Source organism: Pollachius pollachius (genome assembly GCF_949987615.1).
Source record: "Pollachius pollachius genome assembly, chromosome: 2".
Classification (NCBI taxonomy): Eukaryota; Metazoa; Chordata; class Actinopteri; order Gadiformes; family Gadidae; genus Pollachius; species Pollachius pollachius.
The window spans coordinates 13290187-13313683 of NC_136935.1; the positions used below are offsets into that span (position 1 = coordinate 13290187).

At 45.0% G+C, this 23497-nt stretch overlaps 2 protein-coding genes across 8 annotated transcripts in view; both read left to right on the forward strand.

Annotated features, from left to right (window-relative positions):
• The first annotated feature begins 86 nt into the window (after positions 1-86).
• Positions 87-5682, forward strand: yipf4 (Yip1 domain family, member 4). Its single transcript, XM_079730454.1, has 6 exons — positions 87-296; positions 926-1085; positions 1552-1723; positions 2062-2139; positions 2467-2580; positions 4399-5682. The coding sequence occupies exons 1-6, from the start codon at positions 239-241 to the stop codon at positions 4534-4536; spliced, it is 720 nt and encodes a 239-aa protein (XP_079586580.1). The 5' UTR covers positions 87-238; the 3' UTR covers positions 4537-5682.
• A 683-nt stretch (positions 5683-6365) lies between these two features.
• Positions 6366-23497, forward strand: part of birc6 (baculoviral IAP repeat containing 6) — a 98485-nt gene continuing 81353 nt past the window's right edge. For all 7 annotated transcript variants that reach the window (XM_079728940.1, XM_079728943.1, XM_079728944.1 and 4 more), the window contains exons 1-13: positions 6366-6798; positions 9120-9301; positions 12167-12304; positions 16069-16262; positions 18176-18287; positions 18638-18720; positions 19108-19333; positions 19470-19639; positions 20097-20155; positions 20314-21951; positions 22290-22439; positions 22633-22858; positions 23023-23183. In XM_079728940.1, coding sequence (XP_079585066.1) covers positions 6588-6798; positions 9120-9301; positions 12167-12304; positions 16069-16262; positions 18176-18287; positions 18638-18720; positions 19108-19333; positions 19470-19639; positions 20097-20155; positions 20314-21951; positions 22290-22439; positions 22633-22858; positions 23023-23183 — 3550 coding nt within the window. In that variant the 5' untranslated portion in view covers positions 6366-6587. The remainder of the gene's footprint in view (positions 6799-9119; positions 9302-12166; positions 12305-16068; positions 16263-18175; positions 18288-18637; positions 18721-19107; positions 19334-19469; positions 19640-20096; positions 20156-20313; positions 21952-22289; positions 22440-22632; positions 22859-23022; positions 23184-23497) is intronic.

Consider the following 23497-nt stretch of genomic DNA (forward strand, 5'->3'; position numbering starts at 1 on the left):
CTCCGCTAGATGACGCGGCCTCTCCCAGTGTGTCGTGTTTGGATTTGACGTGTCTCCTTTTTTACCGATTCTCACTTCCTGCTTCCTACAACACAGCCCAGACAAAAACAAAATGGACTAGTTTTAACTTTCAGCGAGAAAATCAGAGCCGTTGACAGTCTTACCGCCGCACTGTTCTATTGAATCATAGACAGTCGCTCATTTAAATGTTATTTTTGTAGGACTTCAGGCGTCAATCATGCAGTTCTCTCCCACCAATGGAGACTTCACGTTCGTCTCGTCCACAGAAGCTGAAGGTAACTTCACAGCTCTGGCTAGCAGGCCTCATACATCAGCTACATGGTTGTTGTTGTTGTTGTTATTATGATCATGGTTATTGCTATTGCTGTTATCGTTGTCGGCGTATTCAAAGATATGGGGATTGTGAGTTGTTTTGGTTTTCATCGCACCATGAATGCACAGCGTCAAAGGGGATTCATTTAGGTCAGTCTGCAAGATAATATGGGATAAAAAACTAGATCCTCGTTCTTTGTGCCCAGTGAAAATGAGTGTTTGAAAAGAAAAAAAACGATAACTATATCCTACATACAAGCGTTGGCTTGGTTGATTTTTTTACAGTAAAAATAACGTTTAGTAATATCAAAATCAGAAAGAATTATACGAAATTTACCTGACCATAAAACTGTATAACGGTTTTTTTTATCGAAGTTTTTCTAATGTGTTTTTACTTTTAATTAACAAATAGGGTTAGGATTAGGCTGTGGTTTTAAAGAAAGTAATTGGATATCTTTTGATACCTTTTACGAACGTTTTTGCTGTATTTTATGTCTGGCGATAACTGTGTGTCATCTTAGTGTTTCAGTGTTATTGGCCAAAATGTTAATCCCATGCAAACGCTATGAAACGTTCATGTCATTCCCATCAGCCCTAGAACTCAGCGGCACCATCGACGCCCCAGATGTCAAGCTGAACCTAGGCAGCGATGCTGGGAAGGACCCCTACGCCACCACGTTCCTGAGACAACGTGGCTATGGGTGGCTTCTGGAGATTGAGGAGGAGGAGAGCGAAGACACCAAGCCTCTCCTGTGAGTCATAAAAAACACAGTTCAAGCCCACAGAACAAACACAAAATTGCAGCCGTACCCTCGATCATCGATATCCAAACACGGATTTTACATCCAATTCTGATCATTGCTATTTCTCAAAGCGATATATGAAGGCAAAGGTTCATAAACAGTTTATAATGCCTTCTTCAAGGGTTGATGTTTGCATTCATTTCTGCTACTCTTACTGTGGATATATACATATTTTCTGTATATTTTTAATAACAATAATAATACATTTTATTTCTATAGCGCTTTATTTTCTCTTGTCTCAAGGACATGTTACATGAGATAAAGAAGAAAAAAGGTCCCATTTAAACATTGTTACTTTTTATTATTGTCCTGTACTTTCTGCTGTGATACGGGCAATTCCTATATGGGTTGAACAAAGTACATCTTATTTTTTAATTCTCACTAAACTTCAGACATGTGTCTTCCTTCGAACCAGGGAGGAACTGGACATTGACCTGAAGGACATCTTCTACAAGGTCCGCTGCGTGCTGATGCCCATGCCCTCCTTGGGTTTCAATCGGCAGGTGGTGAGGGACAACCCAGACTTCTGGGGCCCTCTGGCCGTGGTGCTGCTCTTCTCCATGATCTCCATCTATGGACAGTTCAGGGTGAGCCACGCATTACTCTTGCCTTTACATTCATTTAGATAACAAATATACACTCAGTCACATTAATAAAGGCACATTTATTAGGTAAAAAGGCAAATTTAGACCGAGTTGGGTATTGTGTTACAGAACAATCAAATTGTGGACAAAACTTTCATTCTTGTGTGATTAAACGTTTTTCAGTGGCCGCTGGCTATCTGTCTGTGCAGAGAGGAACGCTTCTTTCTGTGGTTCTCTCTCCTGATAGGATAACAGTGAATTTACGCTGTAAGCTAGCCTGTGTTTTGTGTTCTGAAAACCAGTGCTGCTCCTATAACCCTTACTCTCTGGTGTTCCTCAAGGTGGTGTCTTGGATAATCACCATTTGGATATTTGGCTCTCTTACCGTCTTCATTCTGGCCCGCGTTCTTGGCGGAGAGGTAAGTTCCATAGCCACAAGAAACGCAATGATGATATATTTGCTTACTGTGTCATGTCATCATTAATTACAGGAGACATTGTTGTTGTTTTTTTTACAATTGCTCCGTATAGAAAATAAACAGAGCAATTACCAGCTTTTTTTTGAGGCACAAAACGACTTACAGTAATTGTACACGTCATTAAAGAGTAAGTAGGGATTAATCCTACTGGAATTCGGTGGACATTGAGTTTCAAACCGACAATCCTTTGACAGGGAGTCCAATGCCCTGACCACCAGACTATTCTGCTGCCAACTAGCCTCAGATTGTGTGTTCTGTCATCGCCAGGTGTCCTACGGCCAGGTCCTGGGTGTGATTGGCTACTCACTTCTCCCACTTATCGTCATATCTCCACTGCTCCTGGTCATCGGAAGCTTTGATGTGGTCGCCACGGTAATAAAAGTGAGTAGAGGACATCAGGCGCTCAATTTCATATTTTTCCAAAAACCTTTTGCATATATTCCATTTAGTGAGCATTTATATATTTTTCGAGAATGGCAGTAAGATATGTTAGCACAATGTATTTTCTATTTATTCTATATATATACATTAGGGATGTAACGGTTAGCGGTGTAACGGTAAACCGCGATAAGAATGTTGTCGATAAGAATTGTCGTCAGCGGTTCCTATTGGTCCAGGATTTTTCTCACTAGCCAATTGGAAGAATGAAGAGGCAGGACTTTGTCGAACACGGGGTAATGTGTATGAGACAATGTTTCGTTAATGGCCCACCTTTCTTATAATATCTGTAAATGTCTACTGTCATTTTCTGAATCCATATACCGTGTCCTACGCTGTGTTTGTGTCATGTTCATCATTTCTGCAGCTCCCCTCTCCCTCCGCTAGATACACACACACACACACACAATGACAGGTAGAGGCTTTTATGATGTATGAAATCAATCTGTTTATTTCACCAACTGCACCATCAACATTCAACATTAAAATTATTTCAACGTGGGCTTAGGCAGATAGGCCTACATGCGCCGAAAACAGATCGCTATTTATTTATTTATTTATTTTACTGAACACAGCCTGCATGACGGTGAACAAGACACATCAAAAAAATAACTTCACACGGTGTGTCCTTTTACAATTTATTTGTTACAGCAATCATAGTGTTGATCAGCAGAGAAATAGTCCGCCAGGTTGACGTCGCTTAGCAACCGAGGACGCTGGGGTTGATAAGTTACCAGACCACTTGCGGAGTGATACGATAGACAAAAAAAATCAACTTTCCTTGACAGAGGTCATTATATGCTTAGTAACAGTGAATTATCAAAAAATTATTCACCACCGGAAGTTGTGAAGGCCCATGCAAGTGAACGGAGCATTCAACAGCATTGAGAAGAGCCGTGTATTAAATAACGATAGTCACATTCATTATTCGATATTCTACGTGACTCAGACTATTCAACGATCGTTGCCCATCCCTACCTTCTAAGAGGACTAAGTCTGAAGTATGGGCATATTTTGGGTATTTAAAAATACTGCGATAATACCGAAAACCGGGATAATTTTGGTCTCAATAACCGTGAGGTTAAATTTTCATACCGTTACATCCCTAATACATATATATCCCAAAAACAATTGCTGTAAACATTAACCTGTGTAATAATTAGTTAGCAAAACCATGTAATCAAGGAGTTATTTAAAAAAGTAGTAACAAAGTAGTACTGAGCACATAGTTGAATCAGCAGTGGTCTAGGGTAGAGAGCAGTCATTGGGTTTGTTGCAGGAATGTCCCTCAGGCTCCTCACCTTGCCACACAGGTTTTTCTAAAATGTTCCCACGCCCTCAAATAGTGCTGTATATATTAGATGTATTTATCTTATACTGTTAGGCATTAAACAATAGGGTGTATGCCTCATATTGTTAGACAGTCAACATTAAAGAATCCAATGGTTAGTAAATGTTTATGTCAATATAAATGTAAAATGGAAATTAAATAAAACAATGGAGACAGCGCCATCTGTTGTGTGATCCTGGATATAGCAGTTTTCTGACAACGTAGCAGGCAATAGTTGCATAATAGTTTTTTATGCTGCCTCCTTGGTTTTTATGTACTGTTAGTCTTAAAGATGAGTGTGGGCCAGTGGAGTAATTGCTTTATGCTTAAAAATTGTCTCTGACAAACTTGAGCTTATTTTTAATTGTTTTGCTATTGGGGTGATGTAGTTATGTCATAACACAAATGCCTTTGTGTCTTTACCCCTGCAGCTTTTCGGTGTGTTCTGGGCTGCGTACAGTGCTGCATCGCTACTCGTGGGAGATGAGTTCAAGACTAAGAAGCCCCTTCTTATATACCCCATCTTCCTTTTGTATATCTACTTCCTGTCACTATATACTGGCGTCTGATTGGACAAGCTGCTGCTGTGGACCTTTTGTGGAATTGGGACTTGGGATTCAATGAGGCTAGGCAGGAGGATTCGTTCCACAATACACTACAAAGCATGGAGTTACTTATATTATTTTAAACCGCTCTGTTTTTTTTATACAACTTTCAAAATCCTAGACGGTGGAAATATGATGTTGAAGTTAGATATTGGTGTATATACTTGTGTCTGTTAGGCTTATGTTAAATAAAAAAGCAAAAGTACAACCATGTACAGGTTTAACCGAAAAATCCGACATCAGTTCACTTCCGGCATCCTTTGAAAACCCTGTTGTAATATAGTAATCCTGACATTCGGAAGCTAGTATCACTAAAATAGATTATTTCGTTCCGATTTTATTATATATTTTGCGTTTGTTCTTAGCAATTTAAAATGTGGTGCCAAATTCTCGAAGTTGGTTTTGAAATCGTGAAAGATGGCATGAGTGAGTTATGCTAAAGGAAGAAGTGGTGTTGATCTTAAAAAAAGGCCATTTATATACTTTTCTCATTTCAACATATTTTTCTTAACTTATTGAATATCACCTGGGATAGGGATCAAGCTTGAATGCTTTCAGTGAATTAAAACATTGTCTTCTTAATTCCCCCCCCTGCTGCGTCATCTTTTGGAAGACTGCTTTCACAAATGTTACATATTTTGTTGTCCTCATTCCCCAAATTAGGACATTCTCTCTATTTCGAATCTCCTGAGTCTCCTGAGTTGAATTGTTAGGAATTTGATTTGTGTGGAAAGTGTCTGTGCAGGAAAGACAAATGGAAAATAAACACAAACAAAAGCAACAAGTTTATTGATTATAACAAGGTTATAATAGTTCCAATCTCAAATGGTCTCACAGACCCCATTAAAGGACATCCCTCACCCAAGCCCTCCTAAGGATAAGGGGAAAACTCCCCCATCACCCAGAGGTAGAAACCTTGATCACAGTAGAAAGATGTCCTCATTCCAGGTATGGTGGAATGGGCCGACATATAATTGTATACAACATTCAACATGTTATATACCATATAACAGGGTAGATGAAGTTCACATTTCAATGCAAGCATTATTGAGTGGTTAACTTCCTGAGAAACTCTTATTTTGAGAATGGTTATGAATGAGACGAGGGTTAGTTTCTTAGCAAACTGTTGTCTCTGAACATGTGAAGACTTCAAATTAAAGACAACTTCTAATTAAAATGTATTTTTATTGTTTCACTCACTGCTAAGCAGAGAGGTTTTTAGAATGTGACACTGAGTCACTGAGTTTTTGAAAGAGATTTTCTTGCTATCATGCAGTCCAACTGAATGTTATAATTGGTTTACTTGGTGTTGGAGAGTGTAATTGTTTATCAATAGCTTTTTAAACTAAACTAGCAATATTTTTGTTTTTCTTTTTGATTTCCCAAAATAACAATTTGGAATTAATTAAGAATATATTATAGATTTTTTTATTATAATTTTGAGAAAAATAAATAAACATAAGAAAAGGAGCGTAAACCATTTTCAGAGGCAAACAGCGACGTTTGTTGTTGATGCTATCGCGAGATTGAATATTATAGCGTGCTTGTCATTTTTTGTATGTATTTAACAGCTTTCAATTATTTAGAAATTATGATAAATGTATACATTAATTAATTATAAATATTGTGAGGAATGAAAAAGTTACAAAATTATCTTTAAGCCTTTCGTCAAAAGGGCCGCAATCGACGACTTTCAGTTTGTTGTTATTCTGCTTTACGTTCTCGCGAGACTCGGTTCGGGTACGTTTGTTCCTGTTCACCTGACGTGCGTCTGACAGAAAGCCTGCCGGAGTGTTCCCAGTACTACAGATGGTGGCGGAGCAGAGCTACTGTACAACGCTAACGGGCGGCGGAGACCAAGAAGAAGTAGCCGCTGAAGAAGAGCCAGCAGTGGCCGAGGAGGAGGAGTAGTAGTAGCTTGGAAGCCTCAATTCTTGCACATCTCAACACATTGCTCATATCGGCGGTGATCTACACAAACACCTAATAAAAAGAGAAGGGAGAAGTAGAGGAAGATGGCGGCCGCGGCCTCGCCGGGCTCCGGCTCGTCCGCCGCCTCAGACTGGGCTGTGCTGAGAGACGGCTGCCTGCGCTGCGACGAGCAGGGCCTGCGAAGCCTCTCGTACCACCCGGCCCTCAACGCTATCCTGGCCGTCACCAGCCGGGGTAGTATTAAAGTCATTGACGGGACATCTGGGGCAATCCTGCAGGCGTCGGCGCTACACGGTCAGTTCCCCCGGAGACGACGTGACAGGCCTTTTTTAATCGCAAACTTGTTTCCCCACAACCTAAACACCCCCGGTTGTCAACAACCACTCATCTCCGGGTTAACGTTAAGCTAGTGCTAGGCTAGCGGCATGGCTCTTCAGGCCTTTGTAGATCATCCGGGAAAGGGTGATTGTGTGCAATTGCATCAGGATATCACAGTTAATACAACATGTTTCTGTGATCCCCCTATGAGGCGTGTGGTTCTTGTGCTTTATTTTAATCTAATATGATCCATTACTGACATCCTGGTCACAGCTAACTCAGCTAGCGTAGCGTTAGCATAGCAGTCTACCCCAAACCAGCACGCCTTATATTCCAGTCAGTGTAATGTTAGAATATATGGTTGTACATCGTTTGGAGATGAGGTGGTTCAACCGTTTCCACTGTAACAGTGTAACATTGTTGACATACGTCTTTCAATGCACTGTGATTCAAGCGGGGTGGGTGTACTTGTACCACCACTAGTTCTACTACCACCTTGTAGCTGCTGAAATATCCCGCATACTGTCACTCATCTAGGGGCATGTTATTTGGGTTTAGCATGACGTACCTTACTTGACATAAGAGTCATTGATTTGGGATGCGTTTTTTTAACCTATCAATAATCCTCATAATAGTATGAATCGATAAATGGAGAGTTTCAGCATTTTACCATTGCGTAACGTTGCTTGTTAAATGCACACGTTTGTCAAGTAAGCGAGTTCTTGATTCGATCAGCTTTCTACATATTAGAGTATACATTTTATATTTGTACACTAGCATGTGATGCCCAGTCCTGATTATTTTGAATGCATCTGTTTATACTTGATAACATTTTAGTGAAGCATGTTCATTCGTGGTGACTAGTTATTTAGAGTAGATGCAACGTGTACTATTGCACAATGAGCTGTTCAATCTGCAAAAGAAACACACCAGGCATTCAATATATATTATATAAAGTTATTTATTGACCCTTCACTTGTTGACTGCATGTTTCTTTAGCCTTTTTGTCCCTAAGATACCCTTTAGTGGCATGCTTTTTTGGAACATTAGAAAATTGTCAACCCTACGGTCTAGATATAATTATATTCAAGATAAGAGTGCTGTACAGTATGTATCAGCATCTGTTGCGTTAGAGTTTGAGTAGGTCCATATGCTGTATTTCAGCCTCCACTTATGTTTACAGATGCTTTTATAAATATAGGTAGTTTATTACAGTCTTGAGGTAACGGAACAAGCTTGTATTCAAGGGAAGTGTGAGCGATGGGTGATCATTTTCTGTACATTATTTTGCATCATATATTACCATGTTGTAGCATTAGGACATTCCCAAGTACTGGCCCCTTAAAGGAGCCTTATGCCACACCATACTTAAACCAAATGGGCTGATGCCTAGCCTACATGTCCCTCATTGATATCCCTGCTTGCCTATTGCTCTGGTCAGATGATTCTAATATCAACATTGATTCCCAATTTAAATATTAATTACATCATTATTTCCTTCAGGATCAATAACCTAATTTGATCTGACTACCTAGCCTAACCTCAACATAACATTGAGGTTGACTGTTTGTTATTCATGCACAGCTTCCATAAATCCATTCTCTTGGCTGCTTTATAAATGTGAACTTGAATCTAATCAATCATAACACCAACGATTCCATTTTTCTTTTTACTTAATTTGATATTTTATTCACGGTACAATATTCACTGTACCTTATTCTTGGGAGAGCTTAGGCCCTAGAGCTAAGGAGTGTTGGCTAATGTGAGTTTTGTTTGTTATGTTTTCAGACTATAATTATGAACTCTCATAGTTACTACGTGGATGTGTTTACATATGTTACAGCTCTGGCCTTTTACCAGGAAGAATGAAAGTCTTAAAGAAATGTGTATCCCAAGTCGAAGAGTCGTACTTTCAAACCTAATATAATTTTTAAGTCTGAAAAATAAAAAAGGCTTTTCTGGAGTTACTAAAGCATTGCAATGTTGCATTGCAAGTATCAGACCAAAAGCCAATCCAATGGTTATGTTACTACTATTTATTTACTTGTTCACTATTTTCCACAGTCACTTGCAGAGAGTTGTTTCATTACCATGGAAGTAAAGAGTAAGGCAGGGGTTAGGGCATCTCGCTCGAGGTGACTACTCTAGACTGAGGACATTGGGGTTTGAACCCAGAATCTTGAACACTCACTTTACTATCCTGCCCACGCAGCCTCTGTTCTCCTAACGTCCACACTCAAATAGCTCTGACCTTATGCCTAATGTTTGCTGTTCTCTCTCTATGTATTCTCTCTCAGCCAAACCCGGTGGTCGTGTCCGGTGCCAGTATTTCCCAGCGGTTGACAAGGTGCTCTTCGTGGATGACTATGTGGTTGGGTGCAGGAAGGACCTGAACGGCATCCTCCTGCTGGACACCGCCCTGCAGCCACCGGCCTCCAAACCAGAGGACATGGTCCAGTTGGAGCTGCCCGTCACAGAAGTAAGATTGATTATTCTTGTGTGCTGAGGAGCTGTCATTGATAGGCAGATATTGGGAGGGTCTCTATGCCGGTGCTGGTTTGTTTATTGTTGTCAGTGATTCTAATTGGTGCGTGTGATCTACGGTGGTGGCCTCTAGATGCTACTTGATGATGTAGACACGCACAGCCTACCTAAGGTGGCTTTTTGACCCCCAGACTGTATGATATGTTGACGTAGACACTAATGGCCTACCCACAATGTTTTTTTCACACAGAAAATAATTCAGATTTTGTTTCCTCTTTGGGGGAGTTTGTAGTTGTTTGTTTGAATGAATGAATACACATGTCTGATCAATATGAAGCCGCCGTTGTTTATGAATGTTCACCTCTTTGTAGAGGACATGCTAACTCGTCGCTCCAAATAATATCAAAAGTGTTCCATCAATGTTATCATATATTATTTTAGCGAAATCATCCCCCACCAATCCCCCTTTTCTTGTTAATCTTGGGAAAAATTAAGTGGGAGAGTTTCTTGGAGTGTTTATAGTATGATTCCTGTGGCCAGAATTCTTTTTTTTTTTGAAGAGATATAGGGTGTGATTTCATTGCTAACATTATTAAAATCACTGTCAATCAGCATTGAACATAGATTGCTAGATTTGTATGTACTTTGAAGCTTAGAGATAAAAAACAGAATTACTTCTTCACGTCCCCATGTCAGTCAAAGCTCTAAAGATTTCTTTCTCTTAATGCACAAGAAGAAAAAGAAGAGATAAGCTCTGCATCATCTTACATAGTGATGACCGTGACTGGGTTCTACAAGGAGCACTTGAACACTTGCCCTAGCATGTGGCAATGTGGACGAAACAGTCGTCCTGGCTCACGTTTACCGTATCTTTTCAAACTATAGCAAAATAAACATTTTCGACCAATGTTTCACGGCTGAGGCATGGCAAAAATTAACTTTAAAAGTATTGTTCTGTCATGTTGTTATCACAATAAATAAATAAAATAATCTCAGAATGCTGTACCATCAATGACAGATGGTACAGTCCAAACTTCAATCCAAACTACCACCCATGGCTAGTTTGGATTGAAACATTTATTTGGTTCTTCAAATCACTCTTCTGATGGCATGGAGAGAGACTTGGTCGACAGGCACCCTGTACCAATTCTGTGTACTTTTTTATCTGATCTTTTAAATCTTTTTTTTCAATATGTTATGAATCTTGTCCTCCTCCTCCTTGAAAAATACTCTCCATGGTTACCACTAGAAGGATGAGATGCTCTAGATATTTTTTGGTAATTTTATTGAAATGTAAAACCTTTTTTTCATGCCCAAATACTGTCCCGTGTATTAGGCTGGGACACCAGTCTTACTTAACAGTTAAAGTCAAAAAACGAAATTTCAGCACTTTCAGAGGGAGAAAGCCTTGAAAGTTCGATATGTCCCTAATTTAAAGACAGAATATAGTAAGGTCCCTTGAAAGTAACTGATCGGTCCTAATTGGAGGACCCGGGCGTAATCATGTAACAACTGTTGCTTACTGCTATTCGGACTGTGTGACTGTCTCTGTACATGACTACACTTGTAGGCCTCTCGCATATGAACTCAGGGTGAACTCGGAAGAATCCGGTTTGAAGATGATTAGGAGTTGCCTTTTCACACATGCAAAACACAACAGGGAGATAAGCTGTATCAGGCTTGCTCACACATATTTGAGATCCTCTGTATACTTTAGGTAAGGGATGGCGCCTGTGTAGAAGGCAGGAAAGAACGCAAAAAGTATGCAGAAGAAGGTGCAGCGCTTTGTTTACAACACATCGAAGATGGCGATGATGAAAAACTTAATCAACCCGTCCGCAACATGCCCACTATCTGAAAATTCTCAGTCTCCGGTCTTCAGACTTAGGCCCCGTCCACACGGAGCTGATTTTTTTGGTGAAACCGCATGACGCCTCGTGCCCACTGCATCCGTCCGTTGACTGATCCTCATTGACTTTGAATGGGGACAGACGCGTAATGCATTGTGGATCCGTGCGCTCCATTGGAGCCTTCGGCGCTGTCAAAAAGTTGAAAAATGTTCAACTTTTTTGGCAGTGACGGATCCGTCATCCAATCAGATCGCGTATGCAAATGTAAGCACTGTGAAACTACTCAGGCTCTGATGACCCTGGAAAGCTCCCCAATACGTCAGCCACGCCTTCCGACGTCCTTTGACTGACGGTGCAGTGGGCACGAGGCGTAAGTCTTGTGCGTTTCGGCCGACCATCCAGACGGATCCGGTGGATCCGGTGGATCCGGTGCCCGAAACCACACTTTTCTGAAACCATGTCACATGGTGGTTTCAAATATATCTGGACCTATGCGGATTTTTGTAGACGCCTGAAACGCCAACGATGACGTCATTGCCCCCCTACCAGCTGGGCGTCAGAGTTGCGTTGAATTATTTATTTATTTATTTATTTGTATTATTTTTTGTAGCTTTAAATAAAGCCCCTTGATAAATTGAATTACTAACTCTACATTAAAAAGTATTTAAGTAAAAGGTTGAATCTCCTTGTGTTTGCATATGCGCGCAGGCTTGATGCGCTCCACTTTTTTTTGTGGAGAGAATTTCTCTTACTTTCTCAGGAAACAGGAAAGAACATAATATTATGTTACCTCAGCAAACTTAGGGACGATCTTAACATAATTGTTTCCCATTTTGAAAAATATTTTTTTGACAAGGGAGCACAAAGTAGAAGTAGTAGTTTTTGAATTATTTATTCGTATCGAGCACTTCATTGGTATTAATTGGTCATTATGCCTGTCGTCCTAACCTGAGACTTTATCAGACTTTTAACATCTTTATCTAACGTGTGTGTTTGTTTTCTGTGTCCAGGCGCAGCAGATGCTGTGTGCGTGTCAGGAGAAGATCGATGTCTCCAACACAGAGGGCTACGACCTCTTCATCACACAACTCAAAGAGGGTGTGAAGAATACCTCACACGAGACGGCAGCCAATCACAAAGTAGCCAAGGTGAGTCAGGAACCCAGACAGGCTACTTTCTCTTTTATGTGTGTTGTGTCTGTCCAGACATGTTGGCAAATGGAGTGGATTCGGCAACGACAGCAGAAATGGGATGCAATCATTTTTTAGGATTTGTTGTTGCCGTCAGAGATGCTATAGCGTGCACGCATGTACAATGATCATATCCCTGCCTGGAAGTAACTGGGGAGAGGAGCTGAAATCCGCCTGCAGCGCTGGATATTTCCCATGCTACCTTTTTAATTAACGTTCTTTAATGCGCCGGGGGATTTCCCAGGGTACCCAAGTTCTACATGGGAATCTCAATTTCGCATTGTTGGTACAATGTTCACTGTAACCCTCCACAGAACCGCAAGTGAAACTAACTTCATTACTTTCAGAATTAAACACAGAGTGAAACTAACTGGCTAGCTAGAATATCGGATAGATAGTGGTTCTCATGCCAAGCTGGAGCTGAGAGATAAAGCTAGGTAATAAATAGGGGTGTAACGGTACACAAAAGTCACGGTTCGGGACGTACCTCGGTTTTTAAGTCACGGTACGGTACGGTTAATAGTTAAGGGGAAAATTTAAAAAAACTGCTTGTTTCTCAACCCATAGATAAGCAGCAATGAAAACACCAATAAACTTGGTTATTGCATTTGCATTTCTAAATTCCCAGACAGGGGTTGTTGAAATAGTGTTGTGAGCTGGGTTTGTACAGTTAGTTTTTTTTTCACAACAACGGTGATAGTTACACCTGGATGGTGCCTTTTCAAATGCGTGTGCTTGTTAAAGTGCTGTATGTAGACACTGAGAGCCCTCTCCATAGCCGGAGAGCCTGTTGGAGACCCTCTCCGTAGCTTACGTGCGCATCCAATATTTTTAACTATCCGTCGACGCCATGGACCTATTGGTTGACGCAACGGAGACGGCAAGGGCTGTGATTGGTCCTCTAACAAAATCATTTCCTGAATCACTTCTTCGGTTTGACTTTGCACCTTAATTACTTTGTACATTGTTCACTTTGCACCAGGAACAATAAAACACCAAATAAGATTTGAAAAGCTTTGGAAGTTTATTTACAACACTGCTTACATGGTTTGTAGTCAACATATAAGATAGATCGAGCGGCGGATTGCATTGCGTATCCGACATCCCGACGCAGAGCTGCTGAGCGGATTACGGAGTCGGAGTAGTATACTTTGGCTAAACGGTCCGGGTGGAACTCCGACTTCAAGTTTTAAATTCCGCATCGCAAAACAAGCCTTTACATTTGCTATATTAACGCTATGCACGTCACATTTATGAACCGCGGTACACCTCTGTAACCGCACCGAAGAGCCTGTACCGCGACGGTTCGGTACAATACGTGTACCGTTACACCCCTAGTAATAACCTTGTCTTCTCCCCACACACTTCTAATCAGTCGAGTCAATGTTATTCGCATAACCCTTCATCACAGTTACAGGCTTCTAAGCCATATTTTATTATTATCATCCCCCAAACCCATGTCCTCCAAGGAGGAAGGAAAAACTTGCTTAATTATCATGGAAGAAACCTTGAGAAGGAATGCAGAGAGAGCCCCCCCCTTCTTGGTATGGTGAGGGGTGCAACAGGTGCCATAATGGATAATGCATAATGGTAGCATTACATGACAGTAAAATTATAGCACAAGTTTTGGGGCGACACTACAGCCTTGGGGTTAGTAGGCTCTCGGACACATTCATTATTTATAACCATGTCATACATCTTCACAACAATTAGAATAATTCCTGAATTTTGCAAACTCTTATACAACTCAATCTGCAGTTTCACTTTCTCTGCACAAGTCTCTCCTTGTCCTTAGGAGCATGGGTAACAAGCCCAAACCCCTTTTATCTCTGCTCATCTAATCTGCTGTGGTGGCTGTTCCAGTGCCCTGTCTCTTGCTAGCTGCGTTGTCATGCACTTTTGCCTCATGCCAGGCTAGAAGGGGAAGCTAACAGGCTAGGTAGCGGCCTAGCGACCTTGCGTCAAGCACAAAAAGAAAAGGGGCCAACAGGCAGCAGAGGTGCAGCCCTTCTGTCATTATGATGGAGAGAGGAAGGTTGTGTGTGCGTGTGAGGGAGAGAATGTCTTAATGGAGTGGGCAGGTGCATTCATCACAAGCGCAGGTGTGTTTGTGTGTGTGTGTGTGTGTGTGTGTGTGTGTGTGTGTGTGTGTGTGTTTGTGTGTGTGTGTGTATGGAAGAGCCGTGTCATAGCGAGTGGGTTGTCATCTCCCCCGGCGCCGTGCACTAGCATGCACGTGTCGGCTCGTTGTTCGCAGCAGCGCTAGGAAGGCAGCCCTGACTGCAGTAAGCCAGCTCTGCAGACCACAGCAGCATATTAATAGCTTGGCTGGGGCCGGGGAACAAGCAGAGCCGCTGTCTCTTAGGGCCACTGTCCATCTCCCACAGAGACAGCCGCAGGCATGCACCCTTCTCAGGGAGGAAGAGACCATACCGCATCTTCCCACAGCACCCAGCGCCCTTACTCATGTTATCATGTGGTATATGAAGTGATCTGCTTTTCACCCAGTTGAAGTCTTGAATGTTAAGTTGTTCTTGCAAGAGCCACCTCGTATTTTAAAATATATATTCTTTGTATCATTTTAAATTAATTTGTCCTTACAGCTTACTCTGTTTTTAAGATGTGTACTTCTTTGATTTCTTATTATCACAACCAAGATACAGTATCTTGTTTATGATAATGTGCAGAATTAACATATTATACTGCACATTTGGAATTTAATTCACTTTGAGTTTCAGTTGACCAGGATGGCTACCACCTGTCAGTGCTTATATGCTGGCTACCGGCACAGTTAAATTATGCTCATGAGTCCTGGATCTGTGTCCCTCATTGTGTTGAGTAGAAGAGAGGTTTATTCTCAATCTCTCTCTGTTGGCCCCTCAGAATTATCACCATTATCAGCCTTCTCTTATTCTTCTTACTGTCTTTACCCTGGCTCTCATTCGCACCCTTTCTCTCCGTCTCTGTCTCTTTACCAGCTCTATGCCTCTCTATTTCTGCCACTGCTTGTCTCGTTGTTGTTGACAGAACACAATGAGTTGCGTACGTACATTTATGGATCAAGAATGTGTTTTTAAATGCGGTTAATTGTGCACTCGACGTACGTTCAGCTGCGGCTCAACCTAGAAGCCCTACAATTAGCAAGATGCCAATCCCTCATTCTGAAGGGCCTATGCTCCCCGTCCACTCTCTCACTCACACACACTCAGTCACTGTTCTTTATAATACCAAATTTGTCCATGATATATATAGATATTGTATTTATTCAATAATATATTCTAAGCATTTCATTCATTTCTCCACATCTGTCGATGTTTTGTGTTGCCGGGACACCAATTCAGGGTGCTGCATGCTGGCCTGTGTTGTACTGTCTCTGTATGCGTGCTTCCTCCCACTGCCCCCCCCCCTCTGGCAGAGACCCCAGACTGCGCTGCCGTAAGGGTCTTGGCTCGTGTCCCTGTAGATGGATCTAGCGTTTAACTTCCAGCCGACCTCTCAGGCATCGCTACTGTACAGCCTCTGGGTGGCATCTGGGCTACGGGGGTGGGGGGAACTGCCGCTGCTTACTCAACAGTATCCTCTGCATGTTGTAATGTGAAGGGATTTTACTTGGAAGCTTAACGGTGCCTTTTAAAAAGGGTTGGCCGATTACGGCATTGGTCCATGCTGTGTGAAGGTCATAGGTCATAACCTCTCTCCTTCCTCTCCACCCCCCTCACCAGTGGGCCACAGTGACCCTGCACCTCCCCCACCATGTCCTGAGGCTGGTGGCCGGCGCTGTGGTCAACGAGCTGAAGAAGATCAACCAGAACGTGGCGGCCCTCTCCGTTGCCTCCTCCATCATGGACCGCCTTTCCTACCTCCTCGCCAGCGCCCGACCCGAACTGGGGGTGGGCCCTGGTCGTTCTGTAGACAGGTAAGCCCCCCATCCCTCCAGGTTTAGGAATACCAGCCATCTTATGAGTGACCCATGAGCGAGCCACTACTGCTCACATGATGGACCCCTTCTCTACCTGCACCAAGCTTTGAATACTTGCACCACGAATATGTTGGGGGGGTGGTGCCTGGATGCATCAGGATCTTAAATGAACGTAACCAGTTTTGTGTTCATAGATGTTTTTGGCTGACTATTGTCTGTAGAAATGGTTGTGACTGTCGGGCTGTTATACGGGAGTTGTCCACATAATGGGTAGCTGCCTTAGGTAAGCTGAGTCAAGGTTCTTCGGTGTAGTCAATAAATGCTAACGCCTAGGAGAGGTTATTTATACCGTGAAACTCAGCAATTTTTCTAATATAACAGAGTTCTGCTATATATCCGCATATATATGCGCGTTGCGACAGAGTCATGAACAACATCATCTCATGGGCTGGTTGGACTATTGACGTCATTGTTCTGGGGTTTCTATTGTCCATTTGTCTGATGTATTCAATTATGCAGGTACTAAGTACTACTGTATTAGAGTTTGACATCCCCCTTAAAGGAGTTTACTGTAAATATAATGTTGAATGAATTACTATGAAGGCTTTACTACAAGAGATTGAGACCAGCGCATTGGTGTGCTCAACTATTCTTGCTCCGTCCGATGTTACGTTGTCGGAAAGATCGCCCGACAATCCTGGAATCTTTTTGAAAATACATCAAAAGTACACTGATTTGATCATTTGAGATACTGGTTCAACTCTATTGATTTATGAAATCTTGGGAGTGGATTGTTGGTGAGGTCAAAACATTTTAACTTTAAGTCTTTCTGACATGAAATGGAGGATTTATTGTGGTAGTCAGTAATTTGACACACCTTTTTTCCTGCAGTGGTGTGTGTGTGTGTGTGTGTGTGTGTGTGTGTGTGTGTGTGTGTGTGTGTGTGTGTGTGTGTGTGGCGCACTATGTTGGATGAGCACGTGTGCGGTGTGTTTGCACGGTGCTGATATGTACGTGTAAATGTAATATACATCTGTGTGCGGACGCAGAGAGTTATCAGCAAATTTGATCACTGATTCCAGTAGGGCTCGGATGTATTCCAACAGAAATGGCCTCATAACAATACAACAGTGCAATATGTAGCCAACCCATTATCTGGGTTTCAGAATACTGTTACTTCCTTTTTACACAACCAAATGTGTTAAGTCACTCTTACGTTTCGCTTTGTGTGTGTGTGTGTGTGTGTGTGTGAAAAATAATGGCATTTCAGGATGACCAACATTATTTCAAATACTTAAATTGTTCCTGGCTGATTGCAGTGGCACTGCATCACTGCTGGATTGCTGCATGTAGGGGAAACACTAGTATGATCTAGCAGGATTAGGTTTGGGTGTTTGACTTCTTACTGATGATTCTGGGGTTGAACATCATTGTCTAATGTCTAACATTTAGGCATCCTTAAGCCAGAACCCTACCTTCACATAAATAACATGACTCAAAACAAACCTCACTGTAAGTCACTTTGTATTCAGGATAACTTTCTATCTCTTTTGGAAATACTGTGGTCCTTGCCATTAAATACGGCTGGCTAATAATTCAATTTGACCGTTTTTCGTCTTTGAATGGTATTGTATCGTCCGGAAATGAAGATACCATTTATGTCTACATTAATTACAATGAGTAGATATTCCCTTAAATCAAGTGTAAGGTTTTAAACATCATTGACAAAGGAAAACTAATTTTAGTCCCAGACAATGCTTTCCATATACTTCAACGTAATGACCGTCAGACTGTTTTCAATCGTGATTTTCAATCCTAAGCATATCGGGATATTTATCGACATTGTGTAAATTGTCCCCATAATGATTGCAATAATAAAGCTTATAAAAAGTGTGTGTGCTTTCCTGCAGGTCACTGATGTACAGTGAGGCCAACCGGAGGGAGACCTTCACGTCCTGGCCCCACGCCGGGTACCGCTGGGCCCAGCCCGACCCCATGGCCCAGGCTGGCTTCTACCACCAGGTACCCCTCTCCAGAGCCCCCAACACGTATATAGCCTGAACGGTTAATTCACCCAATGAGTGCTTTTGGTTTTGGTTTATAATTTATTGAAGAATTGATTAATCGAGTTGAGTGGTGATGTTTCCAGCCTGTTGGTTAAAATCCATTAAAGGCATCTTTATTGATCTATCAAACTTTAATTAAAGTGCTTTTCCTGCTGGGCAGCTATACAAACGATGCATTGGAAATCACTTTGGAAATCCAAAAAGATTGCATATTACCTGATAAAAATGAAATGTGTATTTTGAGGATTTGTTAAAAAATGTCACTGATCGTGGTGGAAAGGCCTCATAACCACTGTTCCCCTGCAGCCGGCCTCTACAGGTGACGACCGGGCCATGTGCTTCACCTGCAGCGTCTGTCTGGTCTGCTGGGAGCCCACAGATGAACCCTGGTCAGTCACACCACTATCTCTGGTTTCTTTCAGACGATGTCTTTAGCCATGTGAAACCATGTACTCGTATCGTTTGGCCAATGTCTTTCCCCCTTAAGCGTATACTTTTTTCCTTTAGCGAATGACTTTACCTTTAACCTTGTGTAGGCACTTGTTCAACATGTAGGGTTAGCATGATCAGCTACATGGCTAACGCCAAACTAGTTGCCCCTCAGTATTCATATTCCACAATAATACAAACCCAACAATTGATGGTTGTCCAAATCTTAAGTTTAGCACTTTGTTTTTTACTTTCCATAATATTCTTTCACAGTCTGTCTACCACCACTGCAGACTGTCCCCTCTCTCATAGATGTACCCCTTTGCCTCTCGTCCTTCTCCCACCAGGTCTGAACACGAGCGACATTCCCCAAACTGTCCGTTCGTGAAGGGTGAGCACACGCAGAACGTGCCGCTGTCGGTCACGTTGGCCACCAGCCCCGCCCAGTTCCCAAGCGGCGCAGACGCCGCAGACAAGATCTCCTGCTACGGCTTCGGAAGCTGCCCCCACTTCCTGGCCGCCGCCACAAAGAGGGGCAAGATCTGCATCTGGGACGTCTCCAAGATGATGAGGGTAGGACACGGCATCGGTCCGTCTGAGTTCACCTGCCTGTGTCTAACTCTTTTTTCAATGACTTTAACTTTAACTATCTCTGGCTGTATTTTGATACGTCTGTTGGTGAACACACTGTTGCATAACCCTGATCCAGGTGCACCTGAAGTTTGAGATCAACCCGTACGACCCGGCCATCCTGAGCCAGATCGTCCAGAGTGGCAGCGACCACAACCAGCAGATGCTGACAGAGTCCCGGAGGCCCACCCTGGCCTGGCTGGAGGAGTCCTCCACCTGCTCAGACCTCCCCAAGCTGGAGGGAGACAGGTCAGTACGCACCGGAGCCAAGATGCTCACACACTGATGCATAGATGCCAGCCCACTTAAGCTAACACGATAGAAATCTAAGCATGATAAAATGGTGCTAACACAGGGAAGCTAAAATGCCAACAAATTGATGGCACGAGGAGGCTAACGCACTGATGCTAAGACAATACCAATGTGCCGAAGCCAAGACTCCAACTTGTGTTCCTAAAAAACTTTCAAAGTCACTGAAGCTAAGATCCTAACACACCAAGGAAACAGTGACACACATGCACCACAGTGATATTTGGTCCCTGCACAATGAAACCTATCTTTATTACATTTTAATGTCTGCCCCTTGTGTGTGTGTGTGTGTGTGTGTGTGTGTGTGTGTGTGTGTGTGTGTGTGTGTGTGTGTGTGTGTGTGTGTGTGTGTGTGTGTGTGTGTGTGTGTGTGTGTGTGTGTGTGTTGTTTTTCCAGTGATGACCAGTTGGAGGACTCGGACAGTGAAGAGCATTCCAGATCAGAGTCGGTAACAGGTACGCTAAATCAAGTTCTTTTCTAAAAATGGGAAGTCATAGTCTGTCGATTTTCCCTTCTGAGGTAAAATTGCAGAACAGTAGTCCTAGCCAAAGTTGTAACCCAGAAGATGAACAGCGTCCTGTGAACCAGTGTATTGGTTTCCCTCTGCCCCTAGGCCAAGCGTCCCAGCGGGAGGGCATGGAGGTGAGTCTGGGGGTGACGGCGCTCAGCGTGCTGCAGCAGCCGGAGAAGCTGCAGTGGGAGGTGGTGGCCAGCGTGCTGGAGGACACGGTGAAGAACCTCGAGGAGCTGGGGGCCAACCCCTCGCTGGGCCAGCAGGCCAACAAGCCCCACGGCCACGACAAGGCCAAGGACAAATTCCAGGACCACCACAACATTCCCTTCCCCTGCCTGCTGGCCGGCGGCCTGCTCAGCTACCGCCCGCCGGCAGCCCCCTCCCCCACGGCGGGCCCCGCGCCGGCTCGCCGGACCACCGACTGTCCCCCTCTCAGGACTCAAAGCCCCGTCCCCGGCCCCCTGCAGGACCCCGGCAGCCCCGTGCAGATGGAGACCAGCGCCCCCCCCTCTCCCCTGCCGGCCACGCACCCCGAGGGGGGCTCCCCCGCCCCCCCGCCCCCCTCGGCGCGCAGGACTATGCCCGTGCTGCTGCTGTACAGCATCAAGGAGGCGGAGGACGCCAAGTCCTCGGGGAAGGTGTTCGCCCAGATGAACAACCTGATGAGCAAGGGGCTCCACGAGGAGGGCTTCACCGTGCCCCAGATCATCGAGATGGAGTTCGACACGCACGAGCAGCTGCTCCTGCAGGACCCGCCCATCACCTACATCCAGCAGTTCGCCGACGCCGCCGCCAACCTGGCGGGCCTGGACGGCCACGGCGACAAGTGGAGCCCGCTGGCGGCCCCCCCGGGCGCGGGCCCGCCGCGGCCCGGCGCCCTGGTGCAGTGTCTGCGGCTGCCCAGGCAGCTGGAGGAGGAGAACCTGTACGTGGACTCCATCACGCCGTGCTGGGACGGCGTGCACCTCCTGGTGGGCCTGCAGCCGTGCGGCGTGGAGAGCCTCAGCGCCATCAACCAGGTGGAGGCGCTCAACAACCTCAACCGCCTCAACTCGGCGCTCTGCAGCCAGCAGCCGCCGGAGCCCGCGCACCCCTCCCTGGCCAACGGGGTGGAGGGCTGCTCGCCGCCGCAGACACCGCTCATCCTCCCGCCGGCCCCCCCCCAGCACCACCACCAGCAGCAGAGCCGGCCCCTGGGGAGCGGTGGCATCGGCGGCGGCGGCGGCTACCTGGCGCTCTACAAGCTGAACTACTCCACACGCATCGTCACGCTGGACGAGGAGCCCGTCAAGGTGCAGCAGATCCGGGACCCCCGCGACGCCGTCACCTCCCTCATGCTGCTGCCCCCGGACGTGCTGGACGGGCGGGAGGACGAGAGCGAGGAGGGGGCCCCCGACGAGGGCCTCCACGGCGGGGCCAAGGGCGTCTCCTCCGGCTTCGGGGCCGGGGGCTCGTCGGCGTGGACGGCCTGCGGCGCGCCCCCCGCCGAGAGCCTCACGGGGCCGTCGGCCTCCGCCGCGTCCAGCCCCAAGGAGGGGCGGCGGGCGGCGGTGACGGGCCTGGGACACCTGGTGGTGACCACGCAGGCCGGGTACATTATGATACTGGATCTGTCCACGCTGGAGATCCTGGCCAAGGTGGAGCCCCCCAAGAAGGAGGGCTCGGCGGAGGAGACCGACCCCTTCGTCTCTGTGACGTACTGCTCCGGGACCGACCGCCTGTGTGCCTGCACACAAGGTGAGGACCTCGCAGAGGCCGGCTCATTGAGCCGCCTGCGCGATGGCTCGAAAGGGCTGTAAAATGACACTTTATTTATCTCTGAATGGAACTGCACGTACTACAGCAGCAAAAAACTACAGCGCAATTAAAGCAAGACATTATAAGAGTGAAAAAATACTCATTCGAATAGCCATGATGTGTCCAACTATGTACCCAATATTCTAATAGAACAAACAAAAATACATATTTAACAAATATGGATTATACGCAATGTATAATATGCCAATCGAGTGCTACATTTTTTAAGCCTATCTTTTCTCACCAGTCGATCTTTTCTTAACCGCCGTCCTGCCCAGGTGGAGAACTTCATTTCCTTCAAATTGGAGGTGTGTGTGATGACCTAGACGACGGCGACATGTTTGTCGACGGCCCCCTGTCTAAAGGGGTTGAACAGCTGCTGGAGGGGTCCAAGCCCTCCTCCAATCCTTCCAGCCCTGGCATCACAGGTAGGAGCCCACCATTGGTCCTCAGTCTTCTAAATGTTGTGGGGAAGGAGACTGAAATTATTAAATTGGAATGGATTTGGTCGATGAAGTAAGTTATTTGCTAAAATACGTAAATTAGTGATAAATACAAATGTTGACACAATCATTACCCCTCTTCTCCTCCTTCTCCTCCGCCTCCTCCTGCTCCCCCCAGGAGTAGACCTCCTGGTAGACCAGGCCCCGACCACCGAGAGCCTGAGCTCCCTGGTGGAGCTGACGCGCTTCGAGACGCTGACGCCCCGCTTCTCTGCCACCGTGCCCCCCTGCTGGGTGGAGGTCCAGCAGGAGCAGCAGCAGAGGCGACACCCCCAGCACCTCCACCAGCAGCACCACGGAGATGCTGCCCAGCACACACGCACCTGGAAGCTGCAGAGCGACAGGTAGATGCCTCTCTAACCCTGGTTCTTGGGATTCAACTCTGAGTGGTGTTATATAAATCTAGAAATTCATGTCATCATGCTCTCACACCTGTTCAGCGGGCGTCAGATCCAGCATCCCGTGACCACACATGGTGTGTGTTCCCTCCTTTCTCTCCTCTGTGCAGCTCCAGCTGGGACGAGCACGTGTTTGAGTTGGTCCTGCCCAAGGCCTGCATGGTGGGACATGTGGACTTCAAGTTCCTCATGAACCCCAACATCACCAACATTCCCCAGATCCAGGTCACCCTGCTGAAGAACAAGGCCCCGGGCCTGGGGAAAGTCAGCGGTGAGGACCCGTCTCCCGCCCTAACTCCAACATTACCCCCGCCTCAACTCCAACATTACCCCCGCCTCACCTTGCTCGTCCACTAACGTTACTCATAACTCCACCCTGACACCAACTCAACAACCACCCCAAACCCCAACCCACCCTTTTCCCCAGCCCACCCTACCTACAAACCACATTCAACCTTGCGCATACCACAAAATAACCCCATCCCCACCTCACTTAACCCAACTCCTCACCCTTACTCCAAAATAACTCCCATTCTACTCTACCTTACCCAAAAACAAGCCTAACCTTACCTAGGGCTGCAGGAT

Coding starts and splice junctions, on each gene's coding strand:
- yipf4 (XM_079730454.1), top strand. CDS start 239: ATGCAGTTCTCTCCCACCAATGGAGACTTCACGTTCGTCTCGTCCACA. Junction 297..925: donor CTCGTCCACAGAAGCTGAAG/GTAACTTCACAG, acceptor CATTCCCATCAG/CCCTAGAACTCAGCGGCACC. Junction 2,140..2,466: donor CCCGCGTTCTTGGCGGAGAG/GTAAGTTCCATA, acceptor TGTCATCGCCAG/GTGTCCTACGGCCAGGTCCT.